This window comes from Aphis gossypii, chromosome 2 (assembly GCF_020184175.1).
Source record: "Aphis gossypii isolate Hap1 chromosome 2, ASM2018417v2, whole genome shotgun sequence".
NCBI lineage: Eukaryota > Metazoa > Arthropoda > Insecta > Hemiptera > Aphididae > Aphis > Aphis gossypii.
The window spans coordinates 29,346,606-29,359,830 of NC_065531.1; the positions used below are offsets into that span (position 1 = coordinate 29,346,606).

The 13,225-nt window shown below is 22.8% G+C and overlaps 1 protein-coding gene across 1 annotated transcript; it reads left to right on the top strand.

Annotated features, from left to right (window-relative positions):
* The first annotated feature begins 2,459 nt into the window (after positions 1–2,459).
* Positions 2,460–8,438, top strand: LOC114128017 (L-xylulose reductase-like). Its single transcript, XM_027992423.2, has 6 exons — positions 2,460–2,526; positions 2,603–2,800; positions 3,913–4,153; positions 5,394–5,508; positions 6,460–6,670; positions 8,036–8,438. The coding sequence occupies exons 2-6, from the start codon at positions 2,749–2,751 to the stop codon at positions 8,137–8,139; spliced, it is 723 nt and encodes a 240-aa protein (XP_027848224.1). The 5' UTR covers positions 2,460–2,526; positions 2,603–2,748; the 3' UTR covers positions 8,140–8,438.
* The last annotated feature ends 4,787 nt before the right edge of the window (positions 8,439–13,225 follow it).

Below are 13,225 nucleotides of genomic sequence, written 5' to 3' on the forward strand. Positions count from 1 at the left end.
ATTTAAAATTAGGAAAAATGCACTTTTTATCTTTTGATCTGGAATACAAGATGTAAGCATATAATATCAAGACGATCTCATCCAATAGTGAATTATTGATGATAAACAAATAGACTTTTGGACTTTTGCTCACAATTATTTAAGTGATGAGTATCATAAAATTGTTATTTTTTATTCAACGTTCTCAAAAAATATAATTTATACATAACATGTACAAGCCGATAATACTGTATAGTTGTAGCATAAGATAGAATAGGGTCGAAGATACATGGCGACACTATAATTGTACATAGAATTGCCCACACAATATACTACAAATTGTACTCGAAAACAACACATAGCAGTTATTGTAGACTATACAATATTAAAAGAGAAAAAAGCTTTAGTAAAAAATGTTGGCACGACACAGCAGTTAGTAGTTACCCTAAGTCCTAACCATTACAGACATGCTGCAACTGCTAGGACATAAGCCAACGTTAGAGAGTAGGTAACGTGTTTTTGTTAAGTCGTAAATGTTGACATGGAATTGCTCCAAGATTATATTATTTGTAATAGGTAAGCACAATAATACTGAAAACTTTCGTAAACGTCTCCAAAAAACATAAAATATTTAACAATATAGGTACTATATCAATATATCATAACAGTTCAACTGATCAAACTATTGCACTGTGTTTGTGTAAAATATGTAAGACAGTTAAGTTTCGTTGAAGACAAAAAAAAATCGTTTTCAAAATAAATGTAATGGTTGTACGAATGACGAATGTTCAAAAGTTAATAAATATTTTATGCTTTTAGTTAAAAATGCATTATTTATTTTCAAATATGGTTATGACGTATTGACGTATTGGATGTGTATTGATTGTTATAAGTATATTGATGGTAAATCGCTCACATAGTCATGTGTAAAAATTAATTTAATTAAGTTTTATTAATTTATTTCATGATTTATTTTTGTTGATTTTTTTACTAAAAAATTTAATTACTTTTTAAATAATATATCAACTTTAAAATAAATTATGTATTTTGAAAATTTATTTTACTTTTTAATTATAAAATATGCATACCTATTATTTATTAGAGTTGATATTTAGTGATAAAAATATAATTTAATGAACAAAATATTATACTGTTTTTAGTTTAATTATAATTTTTGGTTGTTATGATACATATTTTTGGTCCCTTAGATGTGAACTAAAAGTACTTTAAATTATACATCACTACAGAAAAGTACCATTTAGAAATTGCAATGATTGTATCTGCAATTTGAATCTTTTTTATCATTTTTTATACTCTTTATTTACATTATAAGCCAATTAAGACCTTTATTTGCTCAAACAATCAAAGTATAATATTATGTTTATTTGTTGTAAATAAGCATCTACGATAAAAATCAAGAAAAATATTGAAAAAATTGTAGAATCAATAGCATCAACACGGTGTTTGGTGGGTATACACTATACACTTATAAAAATTGAACGAATTAATAAGTATAATTATATTATGTTACCTAAAATTGTTGATGTTACATAATCTGATAATTAATATGATGTAAGTAACAAGTATCTAACCGCTCTGAAAATATAACCTTTTAATTATATCGCGTATGATTTTTTTTTTAACATATTATTATTTAATTTGTCAAATGGATTTTATTTCACTTGTATTGATACCGATTTTTCAAGTATTAGAATAATATAATTTTTTTTAAAGTAAGTAATAATTATTTTAATACTAAGTGTGATTGTTTAAAGCTTGTTTAGGTATAGTATGTATACCATTTCATTTTATTTTATTTTTAATAATACTTTAACTTTAAATTATTATATAAATCCATTTAAGTTATAAGTTACATTTTATAATGTTAAGTTTTTATTGGCTTTTGAAAAATAGACAACATTACTATAACCGAATTATTATGAGTTTATATATTAAATTATGTATAGATAATATATTGTACTTGTGTAACGCAGTTTTAAATTTTTTTAAAAATATGTGAATTGTACACGAAAAATTGTGATTAAATTTGATTTGGTATTAAGAATAAAAAAAAAAGTATGATGATAATATTATAATAATTTTTTATACATTAAACGCATTGAAGTATTAAATATTTACTATCAATTAAATTTGATAAAATAAAATTTATTTTTTACTTGTATATTATTCTTATTAATTAATACTTCATACATTTATTTTAATGAATTTTAAACAGGGTCTTCGAATTTGTTTGTCGAATTTGTATTAGTTTTAAACTTAATTTAAGGTTTTCGTTATTATCCAACAAGTGTTGAGAATTAAAAAAGAAGAAAATAATTGTATAATATTTCGATGAAATGGAAACATCTATTACGGTGTAACCTTCATCTACGGCAATAGTAGCATTATGAAAATATTATTATAATAATATATTAATATTATATTCGTTTCGAACCAATTTGACACTGCCCTTCGACCCGCGTGAACGTTAATACTACTACGTACTAATAAATCGGTTTCACCGGCTGGCAATTAAATCGGAAAAAAGTAATAACAACAAAAACAACAGGCACGTATGGTAAATTAATAATATAATATATTATGTTTATGTAATGTGCTCCAGAGATAACGGGCCGGGCTCGGCTATGAAAACAATATAAATACCGTCAATCGGCTAGCGACTTGGACCATATACCTTCAGTACCACCTACCCGCGCAATCGTACTGCTGTTCATTCATACTCTCAAACTTTCACGACTATACGACAACATGGAAGAATTCTTTGTCGGAAAAAAGTTCATCGTTACCGGTGCCAATGCAGGTAAAAATCGTTTACAAAAAAATTTTTTTTTTATTAATACACAATGCGATCGGTGGTTTATAATAATATTATATTTTATTTTATTATTTCGATCGGATATACGGTATTATATTAATAATTATTATAGTATTTTATCGAACATCAAACAATTAGGTCTACTATGAATAATTTACAAGATAATTACATCTGAATATTATACATCTTCCGACGGGTTTACCTACTGATATTTAAAAACGAGTTTTTTTAGTCGGTCTTTCGAAATTCGAAATTATTTTATCTACGTGACTTTGGAAAAACTTGAAACCAGAATCTTTTACAGTGTTCGTTTTCTTTTTCACCCCGTTCTATAAGTTAGATAATTTTTATAATTTTTTACCGTCGCATTGATTTAGGATATTTGATGTGTACAGATTTTAGTAGGTATTACTTTTAAATTTGTGATAATTTTATTTCAAGTAATGATACTCATAGGTATGACATATTTTGATATAGGTTTGCCATAAGTAGTTATATCTATGAATTATGATATTCCTGTATTGTTAGTGTATTTGAATAACTTTAAGTTGCAATTTTATTAATTCTATAAAAATACTGATTTTAAATAAATGTAACATGATAATATTATATTTAAGCTTTTAGTTTTATGGAATAAAATAAAATATTAGTAGGCAAAAGTAATAATACCTACCTAAAATATGTATTTATGTGAATTTGCAGTAGTTAAAAATTTATATGTGCTGAGATATTATTTTAATTTAAGTTTTATGTTCATAGGGAAAACCCAGTTAAAAAAAAACTATTATAACGACTGTTGTATACTATTATTAGGACTTTTCAATTGCATTGCGTATCACATTAAAATTATAATAATAACTCAAACAACTTAATATTATTTTGCTTTAAATGAATTATGTAATATTGATAGATAAACATTTTAAACAAATAATTGTTGATGTAACAAAGCGAAAGCGATAATAAGATATTTCAGTAATAAATATTGTATTTTTATATATTCTTATAGTTTTTCGTTGAACAACAATTTGTTTTAAAGTATTGAAAATAAATTAAATCTCGTATAGTATTGTATTTTAATATTGAGAATGTGATTATAGGAATTGGTGAGACGATCACTAAACGTCTAGTGCAATTGGGTGCTCACGTTTTCGCTGTAGGACGTGACCCAAAGAAATTACCACCGGCCGGACCTAACTTAACTCCAGTTTGTGCAGATGTAGGTGATTGGAACTCATATGATATTATTAAGAAATTGGGACCAGTCCATGGATTGGTGAACAATGCTGGAGTTGCATTCATTGAATCTTTCTTTGACATGACACAAGAAGGATGGGACAAGTATGTATTTTTTCATTATTATTATTTAACATGAGTATTCGATAGTATTCTAGCAAAAATAATTAATAATATTAATATACTTTTATTATAGAATTAATAATTTCATGATTTATTACTTATTAATTACCTACTTATATTTTGTTATACATCATATTGATAACAGTGTTTAGAAAGATCATTTTAAAATTGAATTAGTCGAAGTTCATTTTTTTTAAGGAACATATTATTGCTTATGTTGATATTTTAAGACTTGAAGTTCTTAAAAAAAATAATAAATATGTATGTTAATAATTTTTTTTTTTTTTTTATAAATATTTAAATCAAACGTACAATTTATAATATGATATAAAATATTTTATGCTATAGTTTTAAATTTTAAATTCTAAACCTCCAAAGCTAAAATTGTCTAACTTTAAAAACAAAAAGCTTGAGTAATAATCAGCGTATGTATTCAAAGTGATTTGTTTAACATATTCTATTATTAAATAAATTAATGTACATTGAAACATTTAAAATTTTAAACTCATTAATATTATATGGGTGTTGAAAGATAACTTGAATTATAAAAATGATCTATTCTAATTAAAATTAAATAATGTTATAAGATAACATTATCTTTTAAAATAAATTTGAAGGGATATCAATGGACACCTGGTTCTACATTTACGTTTCACTACATTATGTACATACAGATCTTATTGTATCATAATGTAACATATTGTTGATTTACCAAAACAAAAATATAACCAAATAGAGAAATCAAAAAAAAAAAAAAAATCTTTAAATTACTTGTCAAAAATGAAATTACAATATTATTATTACTATTGAACGTAATTTATTCAAATACTGATGTTTTGTGAATTGTTAAAATAAATGATTTTTATTGATATTTTATTAACAATTTGTAGATTTTAAATATTTTAAAAGGTAGAATATTCAGAAAAACGTATTAATTTTCTATAGTTTCGTAAATACAGTATACACCATATTATTAAAAGTACATTTAATATTAATAGTAATTATTATTCCGAAATGTACAATGTACATTCTGACATATATTCATACTTAAAACATCAACATTACAATATGTAAAACATCTCTGCTGGTTTTATTATTTAATAAAATATGAGTTCAATATAAACCTAATTTCAACTAAAATAAGATTAGAATTGGTAATATTATTTGCTTGAATTAATTAAAAGCCATCGATTTAATATTTTTAAAACATTTGCTTTCTCAGAACATTAAACATCAATGCAAGAGGAATCGTTCGCATAAGTCAGGCAGTAGCACAGAACATGAAGGACGCTGGAATTAAAGGGTCCATTGTTAACGTGTCCTCGACAATTTCTGAAGTATGTATTATACATTATATTATATTAAAGTTAAGAATCACAGATTGCCTGTACCTAAGTGTATTTGTTAATATTTTTAACGTCAATCAATTGTAACCGTGAGTCACACTAAGCTCATAAAATAAATATTAGGTACATATATTTTTCTTATTATGGTTATGATCCAATTAAATTATTACAACTAATAAACTGTTATCTATTCGATGTACGTAAAAAGTACATACATATCATATCGATTATAATAATTATGAATGATGAACTTGGCGGTTATTGTTGTCCGGTAAGAATCAAACTATAATTTTAATATTTAATAATATATTGGAATAATACGGCTAGAATGATAGTTAAATAATATTTATAAAGCTATTATATGATATTATTATATTTAAACTTTTTAAATACGAATAAGTTCACGAATATCAACATTTTTTTTTTTATATATTTAAAATTGATAAAATGCTCACATCTATGACCTTATAATATATTAATAGTAAATTAATCATTATACACATGTAACTACGTATATTTTATATATTTTAATACTATACATAATTAATTATTTTTAAGTAAAAAAACTATCAGTTTTAAAATGGTAACTGTTTTTTTTTATATACAATAATTTATTAAATTTAGCAAAACGTTTCAAGTGACTACCTAAAACACACTGAAATAATTTTAGAAAAACAAATTTTATATCAATGATTTCTCAAAAATTAACAAAATAGTTTGATTATAAATTATGAATGCATTGTATGTATAAAATACATAGTGCACAGTGCGCATTCGTAATACATAATTATATTATATTTAATATTAGGTATGCATTAAATTTAAAGTAATATTTTACACTTATATTTACTTAGGTAGTGAATTATTTGAATTAACTTAAAATCACCACAAGTAGGTAAACACTATAAACATAATATATTAATTGAATTATTATTATTGTAGAGAGCTATTCCAGACCATACGTCATACTGTGCATCAAAAGGTGCAGTCAATCAAGTGACAAGAGTTATGAGTATCGAGTTGGGAAAATTGGGTATCCGTACCAACAACGTCAACCCGACTGTGGTTATGACAAAAATGGGTGCTAAAGCATGGTCAGATCCAGAGAAATCTAACCCAATTTTAAGTAGAATACCACTTGGACGATTTGCTGGTAAATATATACACATAATACAGAACTATATTTTATTAAAGTACTTGTATTCTTAGTAGTTCTATTTTGTAAATTATCAACTATATCTTCTTTTTCTTCATACGTATAGAAGGTCTATAATATGTCTTAATACTTCCAACAGTATTTTACATTCTAGTAAATCATATCACCTCTCTTATTTTTCTAAGAATGAGTTTCAGTAGGTAGTAATTATTGCTGTATTACGTATAAATGTATTTCTGTTTTATTATAACCCAATTAAATATTATTATAAAATATAAGACTCCATAAAAGTATAAAGTTTAAAAAATGCATAATTTAAAACCATAGTAATATTATGATGTTATGTTAGTTTTAAAATTAATTATAAACTATCTCGTATTATGTATAATATTATAATATAAATACAATAATACATTTATTATTTATCGATTACTCGAGCATTATACTATAAATAGTGTACTAGAGCAGTTTTCCCTATTTTTTTAAAAAATATGAGGAATGTAAAAGTTTAAAGTATTTTAAATAAAATAAATATTTAAAATTCACTTCTGAGCAGTAATTAAATGATATATGCTTACATCAATTTTTTTACAAGTAATTTTTTTTAATAAAATATAGAAATTAGAAACTATGACTTATGAGTAGCTACTTAATTTTTAAAAATATTTATTTTATATTAAATATCTACATTTAAAAATTGTTGAACAGGATTTTGAAAAATTGTGTGCACAATTTAATTTTAGATGTAGCATAAAAATTTAATATATACATTTTAAATTATTATAAATGTATGACTCTGATAAATTAACTAAATAAAAATATATTTTGTCAAAATTAATTAAATTAAATTTTTATATTAATATAATTTATAAGTAAAATTAAAAAAATTCCTATACCTACTTTATTAAGAAAAACAATACAGTTAATTTTTGAAGGAATTAATGATCCAGTCTATTCACAAGTATTCAATTTAATAGACAAATTAATGTTTTATAAAAATATTAGACAATTTAGATTTTATAATAGTATTAAATGTTATATTATAGTATTATTTAGTTTTGTATAATATATTACTGCAGCTAGACTAAATTTAAATAATTTAATTCAAAGCTTAGATTTTTCTAAAAACATGTTAAACAGTATAAATATTGATTGGATATATAAAATTGATTATTTACCTAATTAAATATTTGAATATGATTTTAACAATTGTCATACTCACAAACACACTTTACTGTATTGTTCAAAATAGTATATTTTTACTAAATTCATTTAGTAAAATTAAATAATAATATGTAGTTATTGTTTTAATATAGCTTTAGCTACTATTGTAATATAATTTTTTTATACATTTACTTACAGAGTGTGATGACGTCGCAAATGTCACTCTATTTTTGCTCAGTGACTATTCTACCTATGTAAATGGTGTTTCAATTCCAGTAGATGGTGGATTTTTGGCCAGTTAAACATGGATTACTCAGGAAACAACACTGCTCATATCACGAATGGTCTGAATATTATTACAAGAGAATATAGTTGAATTATTTTAACTTTAAAACGATAACGATTTAAAAATGTAACTTAATTAATTTTTTTACTTGATTGTTTAATTTATACTTCACAAGTTGTTAATTATTTTTTGTAATACGTGTCCAAAAAAAAAAAAAATTAGCTTTAAACTGTCTTTGCACGTCAAATTTAAATAGATATACATGATTATACATTTGTTTCATTTTTAAGAATAAAATGAAATTTTAGTTTATTACATTTTGTACCAACATTTTTTTTTCATACTTTTGTTATATAAAAAAGTAAGCTATAAATATAGCTGGCTATGTACAGCTTTATAGATTACTATTGATTATTATTTAGCTTTACATTCAAGAGTATCGTATCGGGTTATTTATTAAGAGGCAAAACGCATACAATTATACTTATGTCGTGTAGACTGGCAATAGATCGTACAGAAAAATAATATCAAACCGATCAAATGATGAATCAGTAAAACACGACTTTAACCCAACCTTAATACTAAACAACTTATTGCGTATAAGGTTTTATTACTTTACAAAAATATAAATGATTTTATTGAAGTCCAAATCGAATTAATAATGTTTTTCAAAAAAAAATAAACAATTATCGTAATCTGACTATTTCACAAGGTGTGAGAGTCCTTTCCCGAGAGGCATGTTTTTGTACTAAATTTTGTCGGTTCCGATTCCACCTTCACGATTTGGAATCTAAAAAGCTATCATTAAAAATAAAAACTTAATTTTTCAATTATTAAATCATATATTTTGAGATTATAAAACTACAAAATATAGAATAGTATATAAACGAACACATATTTGAACTTTTAAGATTTTGAATTTAACTTAAAAATTAAATTTGGTAAAATAAAAATCAATTATGTAAGCTTTGATTTAAAAATTCACTGTAAATATATATATATTTTTTTTACCTGTATTGAAATAATGAAACTACTAGTTAGATTTTATCAAAAGAATTCACAATTTGTACAAAGTGTTACTAAGCTTAGTGTAACGCGTGCGAATAAATATATTTTTGGTTTTTTGATTTGGTGTATAGATGCTATTTTCGACAAATTTTTTCGACTATTTAAACGCAACATTTTTCAAAAATTATTTTTCGATTGGGTGTTTATAAAGATAATAAACATATATATTTTATATCATTTAAACTTAATTGTAATTTAAAAATAAAATAATAAATATTTCGTGAACAATAAATTCTATGTGCTATAAACTTCAATATTTGACCTTAGTTCGACCGTTTTTGAAAAATGACTTTAAATAAGTTCTATATCTTTCTAATGTACTAAAATTACTTTTTTGATTTCTGGTATCAATCTACTTTAAAATTCTAAGCCAATATTTATTTGTACTCAAAAATAAAAATACAATATAATCTTTTACCTATGTCAACAGTGCATCATCGTATAAACCAATATGTAAACTGTAGCTATTATATTTTTATTTTATACATATTTAATTTTAATATAACCCCATATCGTTTTAACTATAAAATGTATATTAAATTATGATATAGCTAGATGATAATTATATTTGGTAAAGTTGTAAATCGCATATGTAATACACGACACATCATGATGAGGTTTGAGAAAGGGCATACAATAATAGTTACGAGATATTATGAATATTTTTAAATTATTTATTGTCATTCAGAGACCCGGATAAGATTTGTTTAATGCCAGATGCTGTCCACTATCTATAGTTTAAAGAATTCTGATTTAAAATATTAAATCGTTGTATATTTTATTTCATATGACAGTATAGTACTTTCTATCTGTGATATTTTTTGAAAACTTCTGTTTGGCACTACAGTTTTTAATTAATTAATTATAAAATATTTTAAAATAAAATAATAAGTATTTAAAATCAGTAGTATTACTTAATGAAAAAAATAATAATAATAATAATATTATTTATTTTTTTTTTTTTAATATTTATTTTGTCTAACGTTTGAAAATAATATTTGATAGCGCTAAAAAACCTCGATAAGTTAACTGCAGTATAACTTATTGATATTTTTTAATTAATTCTGTAGTACTTGTATATTGAAAAAAGAAAAAATGAAAATATAAATGAAAACATTTTGTATAGCAAATTAATTTTCAAAATACTAAGAATTGTTTTTATAATATGTGAATAAATAATAAAATACTACTGATTGGTAAATGTTACCTCTGTTTTTTTTTAAATTTTAAAATTTTTTAATTGTTGTAAGGATAATATTATTATGATTATAGATACAATTGAAATATAAATTATTTAAAATTACATTTTATAAGGTTTAATGACCTGAAATTAAAAATTCTGCCAAAATTTATATATCTTATTTATTACTTTTTATCAGTTGTATGATGTACCTATTTTATATTATAACTACCATAATATGCATTTGTAGATTGTATTTTATACATTTTCGAATTACATTTTAAAATATTTCTGCAAATTGTATTGCATTATAGTTTTAGATATATTAATATTTAGAAATAGAATTGTATTAAATAATCAATTAAATATAAATATTGTACTTTATAACACTAATATCTAGTAGTTATAATTTCAATAGAATTTTCAATACATTTAAATTTAAAAAAATAATAATTTTAACGATAGAATGTACTATCAAAAAGACTACCAGTGGATTAGGTACCTCAGCTTAAAATAGTTGTGGAGTAGTTCACTGTTAAGAATATATTATGTTAAGTTTGATTTAATGTATTATCTTTGTAAACGATTAACTATCTCTAGTTGAGACGGTATGTCGATCTAAATATAGTATATACATCACTAAGTACATATTACATGTTATGATGAATTTTTTGACATTGCTACTAAAGTACTTTATTATACTATTAAAATTATGGTTAATTATTTATTTTGAGTCAATACGACTTTACCGTAAAATAGTGTGAATAAGCTTAATATGTTATAAATAGATAATATCTAAAATTAATCTACGTTGGTACATATTTTTAAAATGTCAATTTTTTTTTTTTTAATTATAACAAAATAATGAAAACCATTATTCATAATTGTAATTTTGTCCAAATTTTTATTTCAATTTCATATTTATAGGTACAGTATGAAATTGTATCTGCATATTTTTATACAAAATATAAGAATATTTTATGTGGAATTTTGTACTAAATTTTCAAAAATGTCGATCCAGTTATTTATCAACATATTTTATGAAAAAACAAAATAAAAAATAAAAATTACTCATGTTTTTAATAGCTCACTTCAAAAAAGTCAAAATATTTTGAAAATAATACAATGTATAGAAAATTATAATATAAACCAGTGGTTCCCAAATTGCACACCATGATTATGTCTTGTATCTTAGTTAATGCAAAGCTTTCAAGGCTGTCTTCAGCTGTGTACAAAGCTTTGATTGTCTTGATTTTAGATTCAATACTAAAAAAATCATTCAACAACAATTTGTACGAAATTTTAAGCTAAAAGCCAAAAACATTACTATTACCTTTTGGCCACTATTTATGCGAATCAGAATTTTTGGCGTAACTACTGCTAAAATCAAGTATTGTATCGTATCAACGCAAAATTTTTTTGTCTAAATTCTGTCAGCATAAGCAGCCACACAAATTTTAATAATAATGTTATTTTTTCACGTTTACAATAATTAATATTATATTTAAAAAAATTATAAAAGCTGATTATCAATGAAGATTAGTGTTGTTTTTTTTATGTATATTTCACATGATATTCTCACAACAGGGTACCATGCCTAAATTTAGTACAGAAAAGGGCATCGTTGAAAAAAAATTGGAAATCACTAATACAAACATTTGATTAAAATTTTAAATATTTACCATTATTCGTTTTTAAATTGCAAAAAAATACCATAAAAATAATTTAAGGTGAAAAATTTATTTTACGGGGTAGAAAATATGCAATGTTATTTAAACATTTGAACTTTAAAATACTCTTAAAAAGTTATTTGGGAAATTATGTTCAACTTTATTTTCTATTTCTACTATTAAAATATATCATGAGCAATCTTTTATTAAATTTCAAGTTTTTAACCAATCCTATATTTTTTTATTGATAATTATATATAAAAAAATCAAAAAAAAATCAAATATTTAAATTCTCTATAAACAGCTTGAAGTATTCAAAAAATGAAAATTATTCCAAAGCTAGAAAATTATTATTTAAGCATTTACGATTTATATATTTTTTTATGTAGTTGAATTATGCTAAGTGCATATTTTTTTTTAAATTCCTCTTTTTGTTATTAAACTAAAAAGACTACGATGTGTGTTAACAACTATAAGTCAAGATGGTTTTAAAAAATGACGTCAACGTTCTTTGCATCTGTCTATTATAGTCATTATAGAAAAATTGCTTAAAATCAAAAAGGAAAATCAATTAATATCAAATTAAGTTTATAATTATAACTACAATTTAAAGAATTTTAATATTGAAATTAGTTGAATTAGTGTAAAATATAATATTGTTATCTTTAAAATATCCATAGTTAAGTTAAATTTAATTTTAAGCTTTAGTACAGTTTATGATCATTCTCAATGATAAACATTATTTGCATTATATTTATTTTACAAAATATTTTAATTATATTGTAATATATTTTATAATTATTTGCTATTGGATATTGTTAAGATAAAATAAGATATTTTTAGAGTAATTTTGTCGGTAATTAAAACTTAACTGGAAAGATACTCAAGTTTAGATCATTGGTGTAAAATACTCACTAAATTTTTTAAAACGAAAATATATCATAGTACTTAAAAAAATAATATTTAGTGGAACTTTGCTTAAATCACATTTTCTTTGTACTTATTCATCGGTCACGTTTTAAATAGTATTTCATGATAAAACTCGATATTACCAAACGATTATAGTGTTAACGGTTTGCCGATTAAATTATTGTTGACCCAACGTTCTAAAAAATATATTACAATCAACGAGATAATAATATACGCTTATAAGAAGTGTGCACGTATGAGTTAAAACTAAGTGA

What these genes read in the sequence shown, in the direction of transcription:
- LOC114128017 (XM_027992423.2), top strand. Translation starts at nt 2,749, where the DNA reads ATGGAAGAATTCTTTGTCGGAAAAAAGTTCATCGTTACCGGTGCCAAT. An exon ending in CGTTACCGGTGCCAATGCAG is followed by an intron (nt 2,801 to 3,912) that starts GTAAAAATCGTT and finishes ATGTGATTATAG; the next exon opens with GAATTGGTGAGACGATCACT. An exon ending in ACCACTTGGACGATTTGCTG is followed by an intron (nt 6,671 to 8,035) that starts GTAAATATATAC and finishes ATTTACTTACAG; the next exon opens with AGTGTGATGACGTCGCAAAT.